We start from the raw sequence: 21,564 nt of genomic DNA, 5'->3' as shown, positions 1-21,564 counted from the left end.
AGCGGGAAAGTCTTGGCAATATTGCCATAGGGCCCAACTATTAGGGCTGGATACCAATTGATTATTTTTGATACCAGTACTTTAGCAATACCAGTTCCTGAATGGTTGCTCTTTCCTGTGAATACCTATATTTTTTAAATGTAAATTTACAGCCAGCAGTGCGTGGTCTCAATTGAATACATCTTTACATACACACACTCTACACTGGATATATATACAGGTCTACTGCACATTTGGGAATGGAAGTATTAGGACTGATGAGGAAGAGAATTTTGGTGGAGTTTGGTTCATGTTATCTGTTTGACTGCATCTTTACGCACATTCACTCCACGTTGGATATATTTACTACACTTCATTTGGGAATCATGCTTTTACCGGGGCTGAGGAAGAGGAGAATTTTGGTGTTGTTTGGGTTATCTCTTTGGCTTCAACGCTACGCAGACACTACAGAGTGTGACTGGCTGAATATGGATTTAAGTGGAGACTTGATGTTTTCGGGTAGATTTAAATCCACACTGCACGCCGTTTCCTCAGCTATTCTGTTTTACCAGTCAGATTACACACTGCACTTTGTTTGGTCACATGTAGGATTATGTTAAACATAAGCGCTATTTGTGCCCGTTTGTTCAGATTACAGTCGTGATGCATGAGCACCTGCGCTGCTGTAAAATCAGAACCGTGTATCTATTGGCTCATTGACACGGGCATGTAAAGTCACGGAACCGAAAGTTGGCACCAAATGAAGGTATCAGTACTTACTGGACCTTTTCGGTCGGTTTCTACTTGAGTTTTGGTACCCAGCCCTACCAGCTATAAAAGCCAAATTGGTTTCTTGCCATTGGTAAGTCCCTGCAGAAAAACTCCAGTCCCAGTGGCACGATTAGTACGTGTTTGTAAGTGCTGTAAGTGGCAGGCCTAAATCAGGTGCAAGCAGATGCACGTGAGTCTGGTGTGTGCAGTACAGTGTGTGCAGTACAGTGTGGTGCGGTGTGGTGCGGTGCATGCAGTGAGGAGAGACTCACTGGCTCCGAAGCTTGGGGCTGCCGCTGCCTGCATGGCCTCTCTCCTGTAGTCTCTGTCTTTGGGGAAACTATTGACAACTGTGGTCTTTGTGGATTCTTTTTGTCTCTGTTCTCTGCAAAACACAGTAAAACAAATAGTCAATGCAATGCCTTTGGAAACTCCCATTTAAGGGCAAAACTAAGATTTCGATTACCTCTCAAGCCACTCCTTGGGCTTTTCCCACTGAGACACCTCTGTCCTGCAGTTGTAGTAGTACTTCTTTCCAGAGGAGCTGATGTGTTCGGACCAATCGTCGCCTGGTTCGTGAGGCTGCAGACAGAAGAGGCTTAGACACTATGGGCCAGCGCACACACAGAGGTGAGGCTGTGCTGGGGCTCTGATGCAACAGCGTGCAACTTCATTTCACATGGACCACGGATACAGTTAGAGGGCACGGGCGCACACACACGCGCGCATGCGCACACACAACACACACACACACGCGCACACACTTATCAGGCCTGTTTCTGACAGGATTTTAACTGCCACCACCAAAAATAACCTTCTGATCATTGAAACGTGTAACCTGCTTTGGACTTCAGACAGGAATGAATACATGAGACAAAGTTTCACTTAAACAACACTTACTGTGTCTGAGGTTTTGCCGGGGTTTGTGTGAGAGTTGGAGCTATGAAGGGAACTGTGGTTGTGAGAATTTTCTTGTGGTGAATTACTGGTCCCTGGAACACAGAAAAGAAAATATATGACAAATAGGCACATAGAAAGACACTTCAGAGATGACATTAACCAAGTATTCTTCATCACTCAAAGAGTCTTCTTAGCTGTGACAAAGTTCTGAAAGTAATCCCCACAAGTGCAGCCTCTTATTGCTACAGTGGTTCTAATGCACCAAATAATGAAGAAAGTTTAGATCAGAACACAACAACAGTGTGGCTGCTGAGGTGACACAAATAAACTTTAGCTAACTTTGATTTGGCTTAACATGGTTTTCTGCAGTTGTCACGTGGCAAATGATAGAGGCTGACTAATAGCACAAATGAATGGGGAAAAGTATCTCTGTTTGAGTATAGAGCTGCATCAAACACAAACACTGAATCACTATATAGGTGATTCTATTATTAGGGAAACATTTCACTTCAATAAAAAACAAAACAAAAGAAACAATAGGATTAGTTTTTTTGCTGAATTACATATTTTAATGCACCCCCTAAGTGACAAATAATTATTTGATTATTTGGCCAACTTAAACTCTTGATATTTATAAATCATTCATGCTTTAAATGGTATTTAAATAACTCTTGTCAACTGGGTAAAGGGTCATTGACACTGCACACTGAAACTTATGATGCCACATTTGGTTAAAAAGGCACGTCCGTTTGCCATGATTGGCAGTCAAGTTTTTGGTTTTTTTTGATAGAAGATGTAAAACACGGAATTCAACATTTTTTCCCGCTATATTGATCAATCTTGATTTTCAATTAGATTTTTCTTTTATCTTATTTGCAAACAGACAGGTGGACCTCAGACATAAAGAGCCGGGCATCAGGATCACTACAGTTTCTATTTTGTGTTGATGGGATTGATCGTTACGGAGAAATCCACATTTAAAGTTTGGAATGAGTTCGTCCATTACATTAAACCTAAATGCATGCGTGTAGTACCGAGTGGTAGAAAAACTTCCCTGAACATGCCACTGCTATCAACAGAAACACGCACATTGTCCATGTGTTAAAGAAGGTCTTAAGTTTCACTCATAAACAGTGAAAATAATGGTTAACTTTCTGTAACTTGGATTATAATAAGAAGCACAAGAGGAGAGAGGGTGGAGAGGGGGAGCTGGAGCAGACGCACACACAGGGGCAGAGGGGGAGACTGGACTTTCAGTCAAATTGTGCAGATTGAAGCCAAAATTTGTGCAACGGGAGGACACATGAGGAGACGTAACGAGATTCTGGCCCTGACTCAGAGCTCAAAGTCCTCTTCAGTACCACACACTCTTGATGCACGTTTGGCAGCAGACCTGTCATTTAAAATTCACGTGCATCAAGATCGATGAAAGTTTACATCGCAATCTATCAATCTTTCACACAGCCCTACTCACCATGACTGATATTTATATTCATGCGCAACTTTCAAAATGTATAGATCAATTGTGGGTTATATTAGGGTAAAGGTTCTTATTGTGGTGAGCTCTGTCATTTCTTATACAACAGTACAAAATATTTAAGGAATTAAAGCACAAAAAGATCCAAATGACTACCCATGACCAATGACAACTGAGTAAAGCTGATTTTTACAGTGGAGTCTATGGGAAGGTGTTATCCATTTGACATGTTGTAGCATTTTGGGATATTGTGCTTATAGAAGTATTCCCACATACCATGACCTACTGCTGTCATGAAGTTCATTCCATTCCTGTTAGCAAATGTAACATCTAATGTAATTCTACACAATATGTGCATTATCTAGTTGACATCTGACAGGTTTTGAGGGTAGGTACACAATAAAGCAGAATGATTCTTTCAAAGAACAGAGTTAAACCTGAGCAGTCTCTTTTCACAGAAAAAAGGCTGCGGCTTTATTGTGGTGTTGAATTTGGAACTTTAAAATGAACCATTGCAGTTTTATGAGGGATAATCCAAGGCGTCACCCAGTTGACAAAACATTTTTGGACAAGCACATGTGAACATATTAGTATATAATAATGAGTTTTAGAACCCTTCAGTCAGTCTTTTCTAACATTTAACTCTTATACAAGACAAAATTCTGGGGCTTGTAAATTTAGTGAAACACTGAAATTTGAAAAGTGGACAATGCTCTCTACACCATATAAATGAATTGATTCTGCAAACTTTCACCAAATTTTGTCCAAAGAGGGGGTTGAAGGCCCATTGCGGAAATCATTGCTTCAAGGAAATAATTGAACAATTGATAAATAGTGATAGAAAAGTGTTTTTCCTTTTTTTTTTTTTTTCCCTGTGTAGTTCACTGACATTTTCCCTTAGATTTAAATCTTGGGTTACATTTTTTTATCTGAATCTGAATTCTATTAATGAACTGAACTGAACTGAAAATATACAGCTGATTTCTTTATTATAACTAACAAAGACAGCGTCTTTACAATGGTACAAGCAGGACCAAACCTGTCTCTCCATACTATTTAATGACAGGCCCAATGCCTTTTCCGGAAAAGGATATAATGATACAGCAGGAGGTACGGATTACCAGTCCTTCACAAGAAGCAAAAGAAAAGAATGACTAATACAAAGCACATGTGAAAGCATTTGTGGAGAATATAAAACCCCAAACAGGGGAAATCATGAGAACGCTTTCTACAGTAGAGAGAGTATGGCTTTCTTTTGACATTACCACGCTGAATCACAGGCAAAGTGCTGACACACCACAAAATAAGATGGTACTGCGCTATCACTGGTCATGCTTGGTAAATGTCACACACACTGTGTACACAAAAGGTACTGTGGGTGAGACGGGCAAGTGTCTTGCCCAAGGGTAAGACAGTACACACAACAGTATGTATCTGTGGACACAGGGATCGATCAAACTAATGCACAAACAACTTGCACTAACATTGAGAGCGGGACTCAACAGTCAACCTTCAGATCAGTGGACGAACAGAAAAAGTATCTGCCCTGTGCATGCATGCCCTAAAAGAACGCATGTATCACCATCAACAGAAACATGATGTCCATGTGCTGAAGGAGGTCTTACGTTTCACTCATAAATGGTAAGAACATAGTTGTTTACTTTTCATAACTTGAATTATAAAGACATGCACCAGAGGAGAGAAAGAAAAGATGAGTTGCTGCGGCTGGATCAGAGGAGGAGGGGGAACGAGGCAGATGACACCACACACACAGAGGCAGAGGGGAGAAGACACTGGACTTTTAGTCAAATTGTGCAGATTTAAGTAAAAACTTTGTAAACACGACGACACATGACACATAGAGACTGTGGAGCTGACTCAGCGTTTTCACTTAAACAAGAGCAGCGACTCCTCTTCGGTATCACACACTCTTAATGCCACGATTAGCAGTAGATGATTAAAATACGCTTTATTATCAAGCTCTACCAAAGTTTAGATCTCCATCTAGTGATCTTTCGATTTTTGGCAAAGCCCTACTTAAACGGTCAGAATGTCATTCGTTGTAAATAAGACTTCGACAAGTTGTGGCTGTAGTGGGCGCCTCAACATTTCTCTGCAGCTAACATGGCAAAACAAACCACAGCACAAAAGAGCTGATATCCATCTCTCCTCTGTCTCAGTGGGGTCTCATGTAAGTCTCCTCTGTGTGTGTGGTGCATTGTGCGTCAGTGCCATTGTCACTGCCCCCTCCTCGCTCCTGTTGCTGTCGAGCTTCAGTGCAGAGAAAGAGTTCAGTGGCACACGATGATTTAACACTACAACTGTTTTCATCAAGTTACGAACAGGTCCACTTTAAAGCTAACATCTGTAGTTAGACTGGCCCATGCAGATGTTATATCCTCACACTTGACCTCTACATGCTAAAACTATGTTATTTCTGTCTTATAGTGTATCAGCTTTGGTCTGACAGAAGAGCGGGGAGCAGGTGAGCCTGAATAAAAGCCAGGTGAGGGGAGGGGGTGACAGGTTTTACAATTGACATTTAGTGGTAAAAAAAATAATAATAAACTTGCTACACTTATATCAGTGATAAACATTTGTAAAATGTTGATGAAATGTTTGATAACTAATCCAAAGAGTGAACCAAACAAACCCCAACGTGGATTGCTCCTGACAGTCATCACAGTAAAAGTCACATACAACTACTGTGATAATAAGTTCAGCTGCGCAGTGTATCTTTAAAAAAAACAACAACAAAAACTGCAGCACTGTTTACTTGAGGTGACACGTCACCTGCACAAATCCATGCAAATACAAAGAATCATCGGAACATTCTCCATACAGATATGTTTTATGCCATCCTGTGGAAGACAACACCCAAAGGAACAGCATTTCCATGGCGAGAGGTAAGAGGAGGGCCTCATCAAGGCCAAGGAAGTTTTGTGGAGATGCAAGATTGGTACAGGCCTCAAGTGTTTCCACTGTTTGAAGTGAACTGTCCAGTTTAAGGGTCTGACCCTGGAGAGTACTCGCTCCCAGAGAAGGCCAGCGCAGTACAGCTCGGCACAGCTTCACAAGAGGAAACAAAGTCACTGGACAAGAGAAAATGCAGACTTGAAAGCAAAAAGCAGATAAACAGAAAATAATTCTTTTTTACCAAGCTGACTTGATCTTGTGATAGACCGCTCTATTTCCAGTTATGGCAACTTCATTCGTTGAGCCGACAGGCTTCACACAATAAAGCTAACATGTTTGCAACAGCTGTTCCATGTGTATGGATGCATAGCCCTCGCTGTACTAAAAAAAAATCATGTCGAGTGCACAATACATCTAACACTGATCAAGCCCAATGCATTTCACAAAGAGTGGTTGAAATGCAACATAGAGGCTTAGGAGTTAAAAAATGTGTAAAAGCTGTCGATAAACTAAGTAATTTTGTGTTAGTTGTCACAGGGCCACAGACCTAGAATCACTAAATGTCTTTTTGTGAATTGCTAAAATCGGTCTTATTATTAGGAGTATAGTTTAAGTACAATGTAGACTGTATTTATTAAAGGCGCATTCACAAAAGGCATTTTGACCCATGCCGTGCTCAGGCACAATTGCGTAGGGTTTTATGGCCCACACTCACACCTGCACAACCAAACCCGAGGCAGGGCCGTAGCAGTGCTGTCGCTTTAGCGGAGAAAGTAAGTCCAGCGGCAGAAACAACTCTTAAATCGTGAGGCAGATATGTCTCATACTGTGATACACTCATCTGCAAGTTTATAAAAACATGGTGGAGAGAAGTCAGCCAGAGGAGAGGCTACAAAACTTCAGTCTCTGTCCACAGTCCTTTTTTTTAGGTAAGTACACATTCACCATGTGTGAGTTTATTCACCATTTTCCTTATATGATGAACATTAGCAAATCTGACAGGGCTCGTATTCTAAAGTCACGCATGCACAACTACTGTACACAACTGTGTCGTGTATTGGCCTACCTCCTCCAAACGGGCCAAAGTCCAAAACAGGGTGCACTCACACTAGTTCAATCTAAGAAAACATGATTTATGTTTGGGTGACATCAGTGTCTTATGAAGCAGACCCGGAGTGTGAAAATGCAGTTGGGCTGGAAGGAGCTGCACCAAACAGACTCGCTCTAAGTCAGTCCTATGTGAACCATGTCAATGGAAAAGAGGCTATTATTGAGAATGTTGTATTAAAGAGAAGCAAAATAGCATATTAGATAGCTTATCTGTGTGTTGCAGTAGTAAATGACCAACGTTTGTGTGCTTGAGCAGAAGAATATGGGGGTGTGGATATTGACTTTTGTCATAAATTTAATTCCGACTTAAACTGGGAAATGACCAGCCTCACTGCTGCACAGCCACATGCAGAAAGTGAGTTGCCGGAGGAGTCGGCCGAGGCACTGGCGGAAAGGTGGATTTTAGGGAATTAACAAAAACTGAAATTGTCATTTTGTATAGTCAAGTCTCACAATAATATCGAGGACTGTCACAATATATCGAGGCACAAGCTCCTTTGCTTAAATGTGTGGTTTTGTTGCAGCAGCTATAGAGACAGATTAAACTACAGTGATCATGATCCTTTAGTCTGTTTCAGTGCAGACAGCATGAAGATATAACTATTATAAGCACTTTGCTGCAAATCATTACTGTCATAATCTAATGAACAAAGTCTTTTGAAGACTTTTTGGTACAAAAAAGTTCCATTCTGATAAAGTTTCCAAAATATCACAAAAAACATTGCACCGCAAGAATTTTGTGATAATAGCAGACAGGGACATTTAGAGATCATTACACCCCAAGGGCTTTAGTTCAATCTTGCTATAATGTTGAAGAAGGCATGGTTACTGGACTTCTAATTTTATTTGACATCATTTCCTATTTTCAAGTAAGATTTAAGGTTATTACTCTACAAGATATAGAGAATGTCAACTTAAAGCACAATCTCATATTGTGGTTGTAGCCACGACTGATCGTGTAAACTGTTGCAAAATGTCTGAGCCTCACTCAGAGACCAAGATCCCAAAATATCAGACATATCAGACAGTCACAGCTCATCTTTGGTTGTACGGCAGTTCTAAGTTTAATAGGGCAGCAGCTTTCGACAGTTTTAGTTACTCTAGCAGTAGAAATCAATTGATGAATAAAAGAGTTTTTCCCTACTAATATACAACAGTCAACAGACTAACTGTAGTTCACATTGCAACACAGTAGCTATGAATGAATTTCAGTTTTACTTGAGTCACACAAGTCCCACAGAGATAAGAGTTTAATCTACATTTGTGTATCCTGTAGACAGCTTTGAGCACTGTGCTCTGCAGCACTGAGGGCGAGTCAATTCACAGCATTAGCTCTGTGTGTATTCACTTCAGCCTTCATATGATCACCTCTGGTCACAGTCTTTTATTTATTAACTGGTTTGTTTTTATCATTGTACAACTTGTCATCATCACACAACAAAAGTCCGCTCCCTAAACTCACACGTGGATATAAATACATTCTGTGCATGTACATTCTGTGATTCTGTGCATGCACCATGTGGAAACAAGGTCTGTGCGGAAGCCAACTCCATGTGGAAACGAGCACTGCAATGGTTCTGTGCACTTAAAGCACATTGGTTTTACATGGTATAATTTTATTATAAAAATTACATCATCATCAAGGCCATAAAATAAAGCTTTTTTTCTGATCGAATTGCTTGATTATCATTTCAGCCCTATAGTTTGACTTTGTTCCTTTCTCAAGGTGAGAATTACAACCCATGATTCTCAAGATTTAATCCTTGCTCATAGAGATAAAATGGTGCTGGGGATGTGCTGCAACGTGAAACACAGAAGAAATTTAATGTGAATTGTTGCACCCGTCCAAAGTTATTCTTCACTGTTCCTAGCATTCCAATTATTCACTGTGATAAGTTTATAAGTCTGTTTCCCTACATCAGGGGCCACAGACGAGTGTTGTAGTCACAGTAACGCCAACAACAACTAGCACACCAACTTCTAGAGCGAGAGAGATTTGGGGAAAATGTTTAATTTTAATTTCCTGACAAACATTACAATTGCAATTATGTTTTAATAATAAAATCATATTCAAATGTTCATATTTTCAATGTATCAGGAGAACTGACAAAAAGAAATATGAACAATTACAAAAATTACATATTGCATACTTTGTTACTGGTGTCCATTCAAAGTGATTTAAATTCCACTTCGATTAATCTTGTACGTTTACTAACAGTGCACCACCAAAACCACACACTTTGACAACACTTTACAAAGAAGACTCTCTGATTCCTGGCCACTGTAACTGAAATGTTGAGATCAACCAATCAAGAGAAATGCATGTTCAGTTTGGATTTCATCAGAATCCACAAGCACATCACTAAACTCTTATTCACCTGGTAAATCAAGTGTTACATTTTACTCAAAACAATACAAGAATATTCAGAGACACACTGGACTGGACAGTTCCAAATTCAGACGCTTGTCACGCTCTATGATCTTTCTGCTTTGGAACACATCATAGGAGAGACTGGTTGGACAGGTAAGCACAATCACAATATGTACAATCAGACTGAAATCACAGTTTGAGTTGACGCAATTATCAAAACACAAAGGCAATTATTTAAATGTCCTGTCATTGACTCTTGTGAGTTTTAAGGCATCTTTTAATGTTTTTACTAGGACTGCGTGTCACTAAGAAGTTGCCGAAATGATAATATGAAATACTAATTTTAAGCATCAAAACAGTAAACATGTCAAATGTGTTGAATAAAAAAGTTCCCCTACCCTACACAAAAATATTTGGTGAAATATACTAAATAAAATACTGTTGGCAATATCGATACAGCAGCCCATGATTTCAATACTGAATCACCAAATATACTGATAAGATATTGATATTTCAATATTTTCGCACACCTCCTCAAAGACATTCCCCAAGTTGCGTTTTGTTTCGTTTCATTCAGATATGCTTGAGTTACCATTCAATATCAATTTGTTTACATCTCCAAGGCTCAAAATGCTCTGTTCCACCTTGTGACATCATGAAGTGGTAGCCAGATTTGGCCTTTTTGGTAGAGATTTTAAAATACAGGGCTGAAATTACACAAATGATTCTAGTGTAGGTGTATTGATCTTAAAAACACCACAAAGCACTTCCTGGATTACTACATGACATCACAAAACGAAACAGAGTGCTTTCTGTTTTAGAGAAGAGCTCAGCCTGAATATGCAGGATCTGTGTGTTAAACGAGTAAATGAAACAAAACACAAGGAATGTTCTTGATGAGGAAACAAAATTATAACATAGATCAAAAAATGACACAATATAGGTCCTTAGACTGAATAGAATAGATACTGAATCAAACAAATCCAATCTAAACATGTATTACAAATCTAATTGGAATATTTTTTCTAGAATTGTTTCCAACATCGTGCAGCCCTAATAATCTCTCAGTAAACTATGAATGCCCCAACACTCTAACTCATATGTCTCTTACGGAAACAGAATGACATATCGTTTCCAGGTTCAGGGTTAGGCCATTAATTGATTAATAAGACTATTTACTGGATGTTTTAACATTTGTTTAGTACCGTCTGTTTCGTAAACTTTAAATATTTTGCTCATCTGTGGTCCAAGCAAAGTCTAATATTCTTGATAACAGCAGTCACTGTAAGTTCAGTCTAAGTAGGGGTAAGTGGTATGCCAAAATATTAAGATCATAATTTTCTTGGAGCCAGATCACGATTCATGTTAACTTAGTATCTTTATATTGTCATCTGCTTCTTTTGAAACCTCCCACCTCATTGCAAATGATTAAATCCAACTGTCACTCACTCAGAGCAGTGCTGAAGCTGACTAATAGGAGCACAGAGTAGACAAAAACTTTGTGGCTATATGTGTTGGGCTCAGAGCTTTGATCTGTTTTCTTCTGTGAAAACACAGGTCCGAGGACACAGACTTCAACATGTAAGTCGACTATGTTTTACTCAACGAGACCAGCTTCATCGCCAAGACTCACACCTTTGTCAGTTTTTCAGACAAACACCATGTGAACCAATAGTATCAGAATAGTGGTAATACCGCGCAGCACCGCACAGCTGTTCACACGCAACAAAAATATTTTGCTATATTTCTGGAGATTGGGTCAACGTAAAGCCACCACGCGGTTGTACGTTATAAATTAGTTAAAGATTTCCTCAACGGCTGCTACTGTGCAAAGATCTACACACAAACAAATTATTGTATTGGTTTCCTTCTTTTGTGGACACTTGTGGTTTTAGTAATCATGTTTTCTAAGTTGCTGCAAAAGACAGGTACAGTGCAAGTTATTTTGAGTTCGCAAAATAGCACGTAGTCACTGGAATGAAATTTTTATCACTGTATCACCCAGCCCTAATGCTAAGCGTGTTTTACGAATGAGAAGCACATCATCTCACCTCCATCCCTGTCCCTGGCCCGGTGTGTGTGGACGGCCTTCCCTCTGCTGTGGCCGGTGCTGTCGCTGTGTTTGTTGTCAGGACTATCGGACCTCCGCAGCACTTTGCATGGAGGAGTGACATCCGAGTCGCTGCGCATCTTATCGTGCCGGTGGTCCCCTCCTGGATGGCTCTTAGATGAGTATTTAAGGGTCTGTAAGCACAATATACAGTTTGTATTACTCATTTAGAGCTGGAACTACTGAGGGCCTCTACAAGTGGTTGGAAGGCAGTGTGAACTATTGCTTAGTCAAACAGTGTGATAAAAGCTTATAGGACATTTGGACATGCCTTGCTATTGTTAGATCTGACTGTTAACCGTTTCTAGACATTTATAATAATGTTATATTGAGTCTTAAAAACATAATATCAAAGCTACAAGCAAGTCAGCAGAATCCCGCAATAAATGAAGCGGTTTCGCTGTAATTGCGGCAAATAACTAAAAAGCCAAACTGGGTGACTTGAATAATAATAGATTTTAGCCTGGATTAATTAACATCTTTATTAATTAGAGCAGTGAGGCCCTAATCGTCTATGCTAGCAAAAGCTAATGCTAAACGTAGCTGCAATAAAAGTCGTCACTACTTTTTCAAGCCGCTTCAATTCGACGACTTTTCACAGTTAGGATTCGCTTTAAGACGCGTGATTCATTTTCAGAACCGTTGAAACATTTTGGGGCGTCCGTTTTCTCCAATTAGCCCGTTCTTGTGACTTTATTTTCCGCACTGCCTGGGGCCTGGTGCGCTCTGGAAGCCTCCACCACAGTGTCCATTTTAATCTGATTTGGTGCTAGCAGGCTAACGAGCGAGCGGCTAATGCACAAACCTGATAGGGCTGAGCATCTCTTCGGTCGCACCTGCAAAAAGAAAGAAAAGTGCGGTCAGACGGGCTCGGATCGCTGTGTTTATTCACCGCACATCACCCTGCAACAGATGTACATGCAAGTTTCCGCACACTTATTTTGGTTTGGTTAAAAATGGCGGATTGTCAAAGCGTAGCTACGAGGAAAGGAAATGATCGGTGGAAGTATAGAGAGGTGTTTACCCATCGCCGAGTCTCGGTTGTTTCCTCGCATACATTACCATCAATGCCGTGTTAGTGTGATTGGAGTGGGATGTGAAAGACTGGAGGGAGACTAGGTTTTATCGCGTTGGTAGCAGCCTGACATTCGCCTCGGATCGGACTGGAGCTGCGGGGAGGATGTCGGTGCTATAACGGCTCGGCTGTTCGGAGAGCGCCCTCACTGACTCAGTCCATGTCCCGCTCCGACACACAGCGAGCCGCGTCTCCGAGCGAATGAGAGAAACCCCGAGCCCCGACCGCTGCGGGACGGGTTGCCAGGTCTGACGCAAGCTACGGCTCTATTAAAGGGACTAGATTACGCAAAACGGACGCATGTTTATGTCTTATGTCTTATGTTTTTTTGCGTGTGTTTTTTTTTTTTTTTTTTTGCATCCAGTTTTTCTTATAAACTATATAATATTTGTGTCTGAAATAATAATAATAATAATAATAATAATAATAATAACAACAACAACAACAACAACAACAACAACAACAACAACAACAATAATAATAATAATAATAATAATAATAATATTTCACGCCTGTCTCTTGCTATCTTTTTTGCTATATATTTAAAATGTACAATTACAATTTATATTTTTTGTTCTTTGTTATTATATTATATCAGTGTATTATATTATACAATTTCCCTTGTGGATCAATAAAGTTTGTCTAAATCTAATAGTGCTACTACTGCTACTACCACTACTACTAACAGCAACAACAACAATAAGAAGAAGAATATATAAGAATATAAAAACAATAATGTGAGCTTTAAGCCATATTATAATGTTGTTATTATTTCAGAAGCATACCTCGAGTTGTTTTGTTTCATTCACACATGAGTAATACTAGATTAGTAGGCTGTGTATATATCCAAATAGTATATAAGTACATAACTTGTCCCCCCAAAAACAGATGAAAATAAAAGCATGTTTTTGTTTTGTTTTTTTCATTATGAATGTGTTTATTGCACTGAAACAGTAGAAAAATAGGCATGTTTCCATGGAAATGCTGTTCATTTGGCTATAATACTTCATAGTATGGTATACAACTTCTTTCTTCATGGAAAATGTTCCAATGTATGGCATTAACTTAATGTTTTCATTGAGTCATGGAGTTGACTTTCTACCTCCACAATGTTACATACTGTATTTAAACTCAAAATGCTCTGTTCAGTTATAACATAGATTCAAAAATAGTATAACATAGGCCCTTTAAACTCTCCCATACAAATCTTACCACCAGAATTCGGATATGGTGAAATTTGGAGTAAATGCATATCGAAATAACACAATAAAAGCACGAAGGAATAATCTGTGATGATACTTATGCAGGGAGTGAACTTTTTACCATATCTGGCAACCGTGCTCTCCGCTCTGCCTCCCCCTTCCGATGGCAACATCCGGGACAGCAGTGGCGAGACAAAAACTTTTAGGGAAAACATTTTTTCTATGGCCATAGCGTACACTACAGATCCAGAGACATGTTTGTGCCAGTAGTGAGTGTCTTTGCTCCGTTTTGCTCTCTTCATTTGCAGAGCCTTCATGTTGTCCTGTCACAGCATAGAAATGTCCGTATGTCCCAGTCACAGGAGAGAGCTGCGTCTGTTCTCTTGGTCTCTGCTGCCATCTAGGGCTTATGTTCACTCTTTGCAAGTAAACTAGATCAAAGGTCCTTCATTACGCAAATTCTTACCTCACCAAAACATAGCTGAGGTTTTTCGTTTCATTTACTCATGCCAATCCTTAATTATTAGTCTGTTTACGTCTACAAAGATCAAAATGTTCTATTCCACCTTGTGTCATGCAGCGGTACTTTTCAAGTTAACCTTTTACCTTCAGTTCAGTAGAGATTGGAAATGCCAGGGCTGAAATTATCCAAATGATTCTAGTGAAGGTGTGTGGAGTTTAAAAGCACAGTGGAGCAGCTGAATTTCCTTTGGGATCAATGAAGTATCTATCTACAGTATCTGTCTGTCTGTCTATCCATCCATCCAACCATCCATCCATCCATCTATCTATCTATTACGACAAGACATCACAAGTGGCACAAGTGTTTTTTGAGAGAGGAACTCAGCCTAAATTTGCAGGATTTGTGTGAATGAAACAAAACACAACTCCAGCTCTGTTTTTGTTGAGGAAATTCTAACTTTATACATACTATATATAGATCAGTAGAGTAATATGAGCCCTTTAAGTGAGTATTTAAAATCTTAAAGCAAATGCCTGCACAATGGGACTAGAACAAAAAAAAAAAAAATCTGATTCATTTCAAGTTATCTTTTTGTACCCAAATATCCAAATCAAGAGCCCCAGATGTGGCACTTATAAAATCTAAAATGCCACATTCATATTTGTCTCTGCCTACAGCAATGTGCAGATCACATCACAGTGGTAGACTACGTGTGCCTTATTCAATGATCTATGGAAAAGATTATTTTAAGTCATAATATCAAATAATTTTGTTTTTTACCTAAACACAATAGCAAGAGTATATCAAGTATAAAAGTTTAATTTCAATTAGTGGCATTCTTGGTTTGCTCTGCTGAACTGAAATGACATTAGACTTAGACTGAGACAAACTTTATTGATCCTCAAGAGAAATTCTTTGGACACAGGAGCTCACACATCACAATATAATATAAAAAATATAAATGGTAATAATACATTCTAAATAAGTAGCAAAAAGAGCAAGAGACAGGTGTCAAATAAGACATAATTACATACATGTAAATGTATCTGTTACATAAGGGTGAGTTGTTGTACAGTTGTAGGGAGTATTATCTGTTACATAAGGGTGAGTTGTTGTACAGTTGTAGGGAGTATTATCTGTTACAAAAGGGTGAGTTGTTGTGCAGTTGTAGGGAGTATTATAGTATGAATGTAGTTCTATATCTCTCACTGTTTGGTGGTGCTGTAGGAGCCTGTTATAGAATGAGCTCGACTGTCCCTCTATAGTCTGGTGCAGTGGGTGAATTGTTGTACAGTTGTAGGGAGTATTATCTGTCCCTCTATTGCAGGAGTGGGCAAACTAAGGCCTGGGGCCATTTGCGGCCCTTTAATCTTTTTAATCCAGCCTGCCTAACTTGAATAAGAATATAATCATAATTTTTAAAAGTCATTTAAATAAATAGTGAATACTGTGGGACTTGAAATTCTTTTTTTTTTTTTGTTGTTGTAATGCTTTGTAATGATGTTCAGTTATGGGATATTTCAAAAACATTGGAATTTTTTTTCTCATGGGGTAGATTACCAAAAAACTACATCCATTTGCTCCTGGTCCGGCCCTTCCGTCAAAGTTTAGAACCCTTTGTGGTCCACAAGTCAAACGTTTGCCCACCCCTGCTCTATAGTCTGGTGCAGTGGGTGAGTTGTTGTAGATATAGGGAGTATTATCTGTTACATAAGGGTGAATTGTTGTACAGTTGTAGGGAGTATTATCTATCAATCTATAGTCTGGTGCAGTGGGTGAGTTGCTGTACAGTTGTAGGGAGTATTATCTGTTACATAAGGGTGAGCTGTACACTTGTAGGGAGTATTATCTGTCAATCTATAGTCTGGTGCAGTGGGTGAGTTGCTGTACAGTTGTAGGGAGTATTATCTGTTACATAAAGGTGAATTGTTGTACAGTTGTAGGGAGTATTATCTGTTACATAAGGGTGAATTGTTGTACAGTTGTAGGGAGTATTATCTGTCAATCTATAGTCTGGTGCAGTGGGTGAGTTGTTGTACAGTTGTAGGGAGTATTATCTGTCCCTCTATAGTCTGGTGCAGTGGGGGAGCAGGAGTTAGTCCAGCGTCTTCATGTCCCTCACTGTGACACATGTCTCCAGCTCACAGTTGATCACGTGAGCAGATTTACGGATCAGTTTGTCAATCTGCCCAATGTCCCTTTAACTGTTGCCACTCCCCCAGCAGAAGCACACTGAAGTACAGGACTCTAACCACCACAGACTGGTAGAACATCTCCAGGAACTTGCTGCACACTTTGACACACACCTGAGTCTACTGATGTCCTTCCTTGTACACAGCATTGTCATTATCTGGTAACATAACATAGAACATAGCCTACAATTTAGTACACAGTAAAGTGACTGGATGTGCGACTGGATGAAAAGCAGAATGTATAATATGATAAATAAGGTTAAATAAGGTTAAATCTACCAGACCCTTCTGAACACATAGTCACAGGTGGGCTATAGCACTGTGGCTGCATGTGCACTACTCCAGATAAGTAGCCCGAATACCGCTGGATGATTGGTTACATTTAGAGTACTAATTTCCTCACATGATTAATAAAGTATAACTTAACCCAGCTCTGGTGAACTGGTGCCATGAAGCCAAGTGCTGGATTGTTATTCCTTGTGTTTGACAGTCTCCAAATAGAGATGTAACGATATCCAAAATTCACGATACAATATTATTATGATATGTATCTCACAGTATGATATTTATAGCAGTATTTTTGTAGATGGGACTCTTTTTTCATTTTGTTTTTAGCCAATGGCAAGTATGATAGGTTAATTTAAATTAGTGGCATTCATGGTTTATGTTGCTGAACTGAAATGACATTAGACTAAGACTTAGTCAAACTTTATTGATTCTTTGCACACAGGAGCTCACACATCACAATATAATATAAAAAATATAAATGGTAATAATAAATTCTAAATAAGTAGCAAAAAAGAGTAAGAGACAGGTGTCAAATAAGACATAATTATATAAATGTAAATATACAAGTCAACATAAATGTGTATATTTGTAAATACTTGTATATTGCTTTTAAAATACCTTGACAAGATATTGGTGTGAATTATCTCCATCATAATCCCAAGAATTCAAGTCAAAAACATATCTCTTCATGTTGTCTGCACTGAAATGAATCATGGGCAGTGTTGGGAAAGTTACTTTTAAAATGTATTCCATCACACATTACATACCCCAAAATGTAATTTGTAACGTGCTCCATTAAATTACTTAAAGTGAGTAACGTAATCTGAATACTTTGGATTACTTGATATTGTCATGCTTTTTAAAACTACATGAATGTACCAACCACAGCCTGAAAATTCATGTTTGTTCTCTTAAAATTGTCTGTTGATCCCAAATCTCCACGAACAGACTTTTGTTTGCAGTAGAGAAGCAAAGACCAGGATATGTTAACATAAAATGTTTTGTCTGCTAAAAGAGAATAAAAAGACCAGTCTTTACTTAACCATATTAAAAATATTACTGATAGAGAAATGATTTCTATATGAGATCACTGCTGCCTTAAATTATGTCCACCCTAATGTTAAGTGTCATATTGTTTAGTCCTGGTTTTATTCCTGGTTTAGTCCTAGTTTTAGTCCTGGTTTAGTCCTGGCTTTAGTCCTAGTTTAGTCCTGGTTTAGTCCTGGTTTTAGTCCTGGTTTTAGTCCTGGTTTAGTCCTGGTTTAGTCCTGGTTTTAGACCTGATTTAGCCCAAAATGTGAAAAAACAGGAAAATACCACCATGTAATCCATTTATTTCAACAAAGTAACTGTAATCCAATTACCACTCATGGAAACAGTAACTGTAACTGAATACAGTTACTCATAATTTGTACTCTGATTGGTACACTGGTACATGTAATCTGTTACAGCCCAACACTGATCATGGGATATGTAGTTTCCAATGTTTATAAGCTGTTCCTAATAAAACCACGCATTTAAGCAAAGAAACTTGTGATTCGATATATTGTGACAGCTCACAATATTATTATGAGACTTTTGACGATATGATATCACGATATTTTGGTGATTGTTACATCCCTATCTCCAAATCATTTAATTTAAGAATGGGTCCACCCACCAAGAGGACACCATTCACTTCACACCAACTCTAAAACATAATTCCAGGTTTTGTAAAAAGATGCTGATTCAGATATATACTAGTAAGGCCAAAAAAAAAAAAAAAAAAAAAAAAAAAGGTTTAAAAAGGTCCAGCAGTAGCCTTACTAAGACAGTATGACAAGTAGCCTTTAGTTCATTGTTCTCAAACAATAGTCTATAACACAGACAGACATTATGATCCCAGGCAGGGACAAAGAGGCTGTCACTTTTGAATACACTTTGTTTTGAATGTGTGGGAACAAAAAGACTATTATTCATATTCAGGAGGGAATGAGATTGGCTAGATAGACTGGGCTTATTTTACCTTCCAAGTCTGATTTATGGCTGCATTACTACATTTGTACTGTAGGGGGGGTTGTTTCACTAGGCTACAGAGTTTGAGAGACCATAATGTTATCGGTAGTTTATAGTTTTATTTTGGTGAGTTTGATTTTAATCTTAAAAAATAAACAAATAAATACAAAATAAATAAATACACAACAGTAAATATGCCACTTTTTCGTATACCCCACGTGTCAAAAAAAAAAAAAAAAAAAAGGGAAATGTAGTATCCCTCTGAATGAAGACTTGAACTGGTGATTTTTATATTTAATGGCAATAAATCCTCCAATTTACAGTAAGAGCTAAAAAGAATACAAAATACAGAGTGTAAATACAAATACACAAAACTCAACGCAAGTTTGATAATTATTTACATTCATCTTGACAACATCAATCAACAATGATAAAAACTAGACACACAAAGTTATTCAAAAGAAATATTTACATCAATAACATACCTTTGAAGCTAAACAAAGACATAGAAAACACCAAAAAATATATGTGTATATATTTGCTCCGAATCAAGATAATTCAACGAAAATAAACCCTTCAAAATAAAAAGCGCTAAACATAAACGCGTAAGTTAATGGTTAACAACAGAAAATAGTAGAATATAAATAATAATAATAATAAAAATAAAAAGTCACAAGAGATTTTAACCAAGACAAATTATACTATAGGTTATTTACAATGTGCGATTTTTATTTTATTTTTTCAAACATTTAGTGAACCAATCGTATTAAACAAACGTGTATACATAGCCACATAAACATAAAATAACAAAATATAATGAAACATTGATTTAAATATTCTATGGTTTTAATCGTAGTTTGTTTTTCATTCTTTTTAATTTATTTAATTTATATTTAATTCTCGGTTGCGACTGTTTTAAGAATGTAAGTGATTGACAGCGCTCTTAACCAATTACGTACACGTTTGGGCGCGCCTTCGGGACGTCTAACCAATCAGCGGACGGGATGGGCGGGGCCTGGAGGTGCTCATACCCGGCACAGATCTCAGACCAGTTTCGCCTCCTGTTAACCCGCTTCCCCTTAGGCTCGCCATGTAAACACACCGCTCCCGGGTCAGCTCCGTGTCAGCGCCCTTACCGATCCCGGAGAGAGTGGCACTGCCGAGGTTTTCAAAGCTTGTTGTATTCGGTCCACAGGAGGAGAGAGTGGGTATGACCGGAGGAGGTTTTACGGACGTGAATGTGGAGGGAAGTTGACAATTGGCGCATTAGAAGACACGTTTTTGGAGTTTACGCTGAACGCAGAAGACGCATAAACTCGGAGCTCCTGCGCAAAGTGAGTACGAGCACGTTACGCTTGGTTTGGAAGTTGTAAAGCGTAAAGGAAAACAAAGCTGCGTGTCAATTGGGAATTCGATAAATACTTAAAAATGGTGGCATGACAGCGTTCGAACTTGAGGTGTGCAGACTCGGTGCATGCTGCGTAAAGTTGACGTAAAGGTAAGTTTGTTCAGTAGTTTGGTGGCGCGTCATGCATAATTAAAGTACGTAAGTGAGTAAGGTGCTTTGAGATGGAATATGCATTAGTGTGGTTATGTTTTAAGAGAAGTTTATCGAGTCGTGGTTGACAAATCGAAGGGTATCGATTTGACTCGCACGCGCAATTATCTACGGGAAAACACCTGGCGGAACATTCAGGTAGCCATGGAGACGGATAGGAAGTATTTATTATTTTATTCTTTGCCATTATTATTATTTAGCTTTAATTTGTCCTAAAAAAAAACAGCAAAATTAGGCAAACCACTAATGCACGCGTAAAAAATCGCTTCCCTAGTATTTAGCCTACAGGAAGACTCAAGATTCCTAATAAAGTTTACACTGGAGAAGGAATAGGGCACAGATTTTGGATTTATATAGGCATGCAAGAGAAATACACTAACTTGATTCTGTACAGAAAATTGTATAGAATGTAAATAAAATGAAAAGTAACAATGAATAAACTGTAGTCTTAAGAAATGCCACTCAAACAGGCCGTCGTCATTCATTCATTTTCTGTGCCAGGGGTCTCCAAAGTTCTGTGGAGCGATGGGCAGTGTTGGGAAGGTTACTTTTAAAATGTATTCCCCTACAGATTACAGATTACATATCCCAAAATGTATTTTGTAACATAATCCATTAAATTACTTAAAGTGAGTAACGTAATCTGAATACTTTGGATTACTTGATTTGCTGTAGAGAAGCAAAGACTCGGAAATCTTCAGATAAGATGTTTTGCCTGCTAAAAGAAAATAAAAAGCCCAGTTTTTCCTTAACCGTATTAAAAATATTATTGATAGAAGAGGAGGAGAAACGGTCCGCGCGGCATGGTTTCATTCTGTTAAATCCTGTTTTAGTCCTGGTTTAGATCTAGTTTAGACCTGGTTTTAGCCCTGGTTAAGATCTGGTTTTAGACCTGGTTTAGTTCTGGTTTAGACCTGGTTTAGATCTAGTTTAGACCTGGTTTTAGTCCTGGTTTAGACCTGGGTTCAGCCCTAGTTCAATCCTGATTTAGTTCTGGTTTAGTGTCCGGCAATGAGTGGAATTACTTAAAAAAAAAAAAAAAAGGATATAGCCCAAAATGTGAAAACAGGAAAATACTGCCGTGTAATTCATTTATTTCAACAAAGTAACTGTAATCCAATTACCACTCATTGAAACAGTAACTGTAACTGAATACA

General features: G+C 38.6%; 2 protein-coding genes across 3 annotated transcripts in view; one reads left to right on the top strand and one right to left on the bottom strand.

Annotated features, from left to right (window-relative positions):
* Positions 1 to 12,938, bottom strand: part of waca (WW domain containing adaptor with coiled-coil a) — a 32,494-nt gene extending 19,556 nt beyond the window's left edge. The window contains exons 1-6 of one of the 2 annotated variants that reach the window (XM_020930712.2): positions 12,659 to 12,938; positions 12,440 to 12,470; positions 11,576 to 11,768; positions 1,651 to 1,742; positions 1,217 to 1,332; positions 1,023 to 1,135 (exon numbers count right to left, since the gene is read on the bottom strand). In XM_020930712.2, the coding sequence (XP_020786371.1) occupies positions 1,023 to 1,135; positions 1,217 to 1,332; positions 1,651 to 1,742; positions 11,576 to 11,768; positions 12,440 to 12,470; positions 12,659 to 12,699 (586 nt within the window). In that variant the 5' untranslated portion in view covers positions 12,700 to 12,938. The remainder of the gene's footprint in view (positions 1 to 1,022; positions 1,136 to 1,216; positions 1,333 to 1,650; positions 1,743 to 11,575; positions 11,769 to 12,439; positions 12,471 to 12,658) is intronic. The other variant, XM_020930711.2, reaches the window with a different exon arrangement.
* Positions 12,939 to 19,948: 7,010 nt separating this feature from the next.
* The window catches only part of mpp7a (MAGUK p55 scaffold protein 7a), a 386,727-nt gene continuing 385,111 nt past the window's right edge, over positions 19,949 to 21,564 (top strand). Inside the window, exon 1 of the mRNA XM_020930757.2 lies at positions 19,949 to 20,183. The gene's annotated coding sequence lies outside the window, so the exon portion shown is untranslated. The remainder of the gene's footprint in view (positions 20,184 to 21,564) is intronic.

The sequence above is a fragment of the Boleophthalmus pectinirostris genome, unplaced genomic scaffold (assembly GCF_026225935.1).
Source record: "Boleophthalmus pectinirostris isolate CB_2022bp ecotype Guang Dong unplaced genomic scaffold, ASM2622593v1 HiC_scaffold_15, whole genome shotgun sequence".
NCBI lineage: Eukaryota > Metazoa > Chordata > Actinopteri > Gobiiformes > Gobiidae > Boleophthalmus > Boleophthalmus pectinirostris.
Note: the sequence above shows the minus strand (reverse complement) of the source record. Positions and strands in the feature narration are given on the sequence as shown.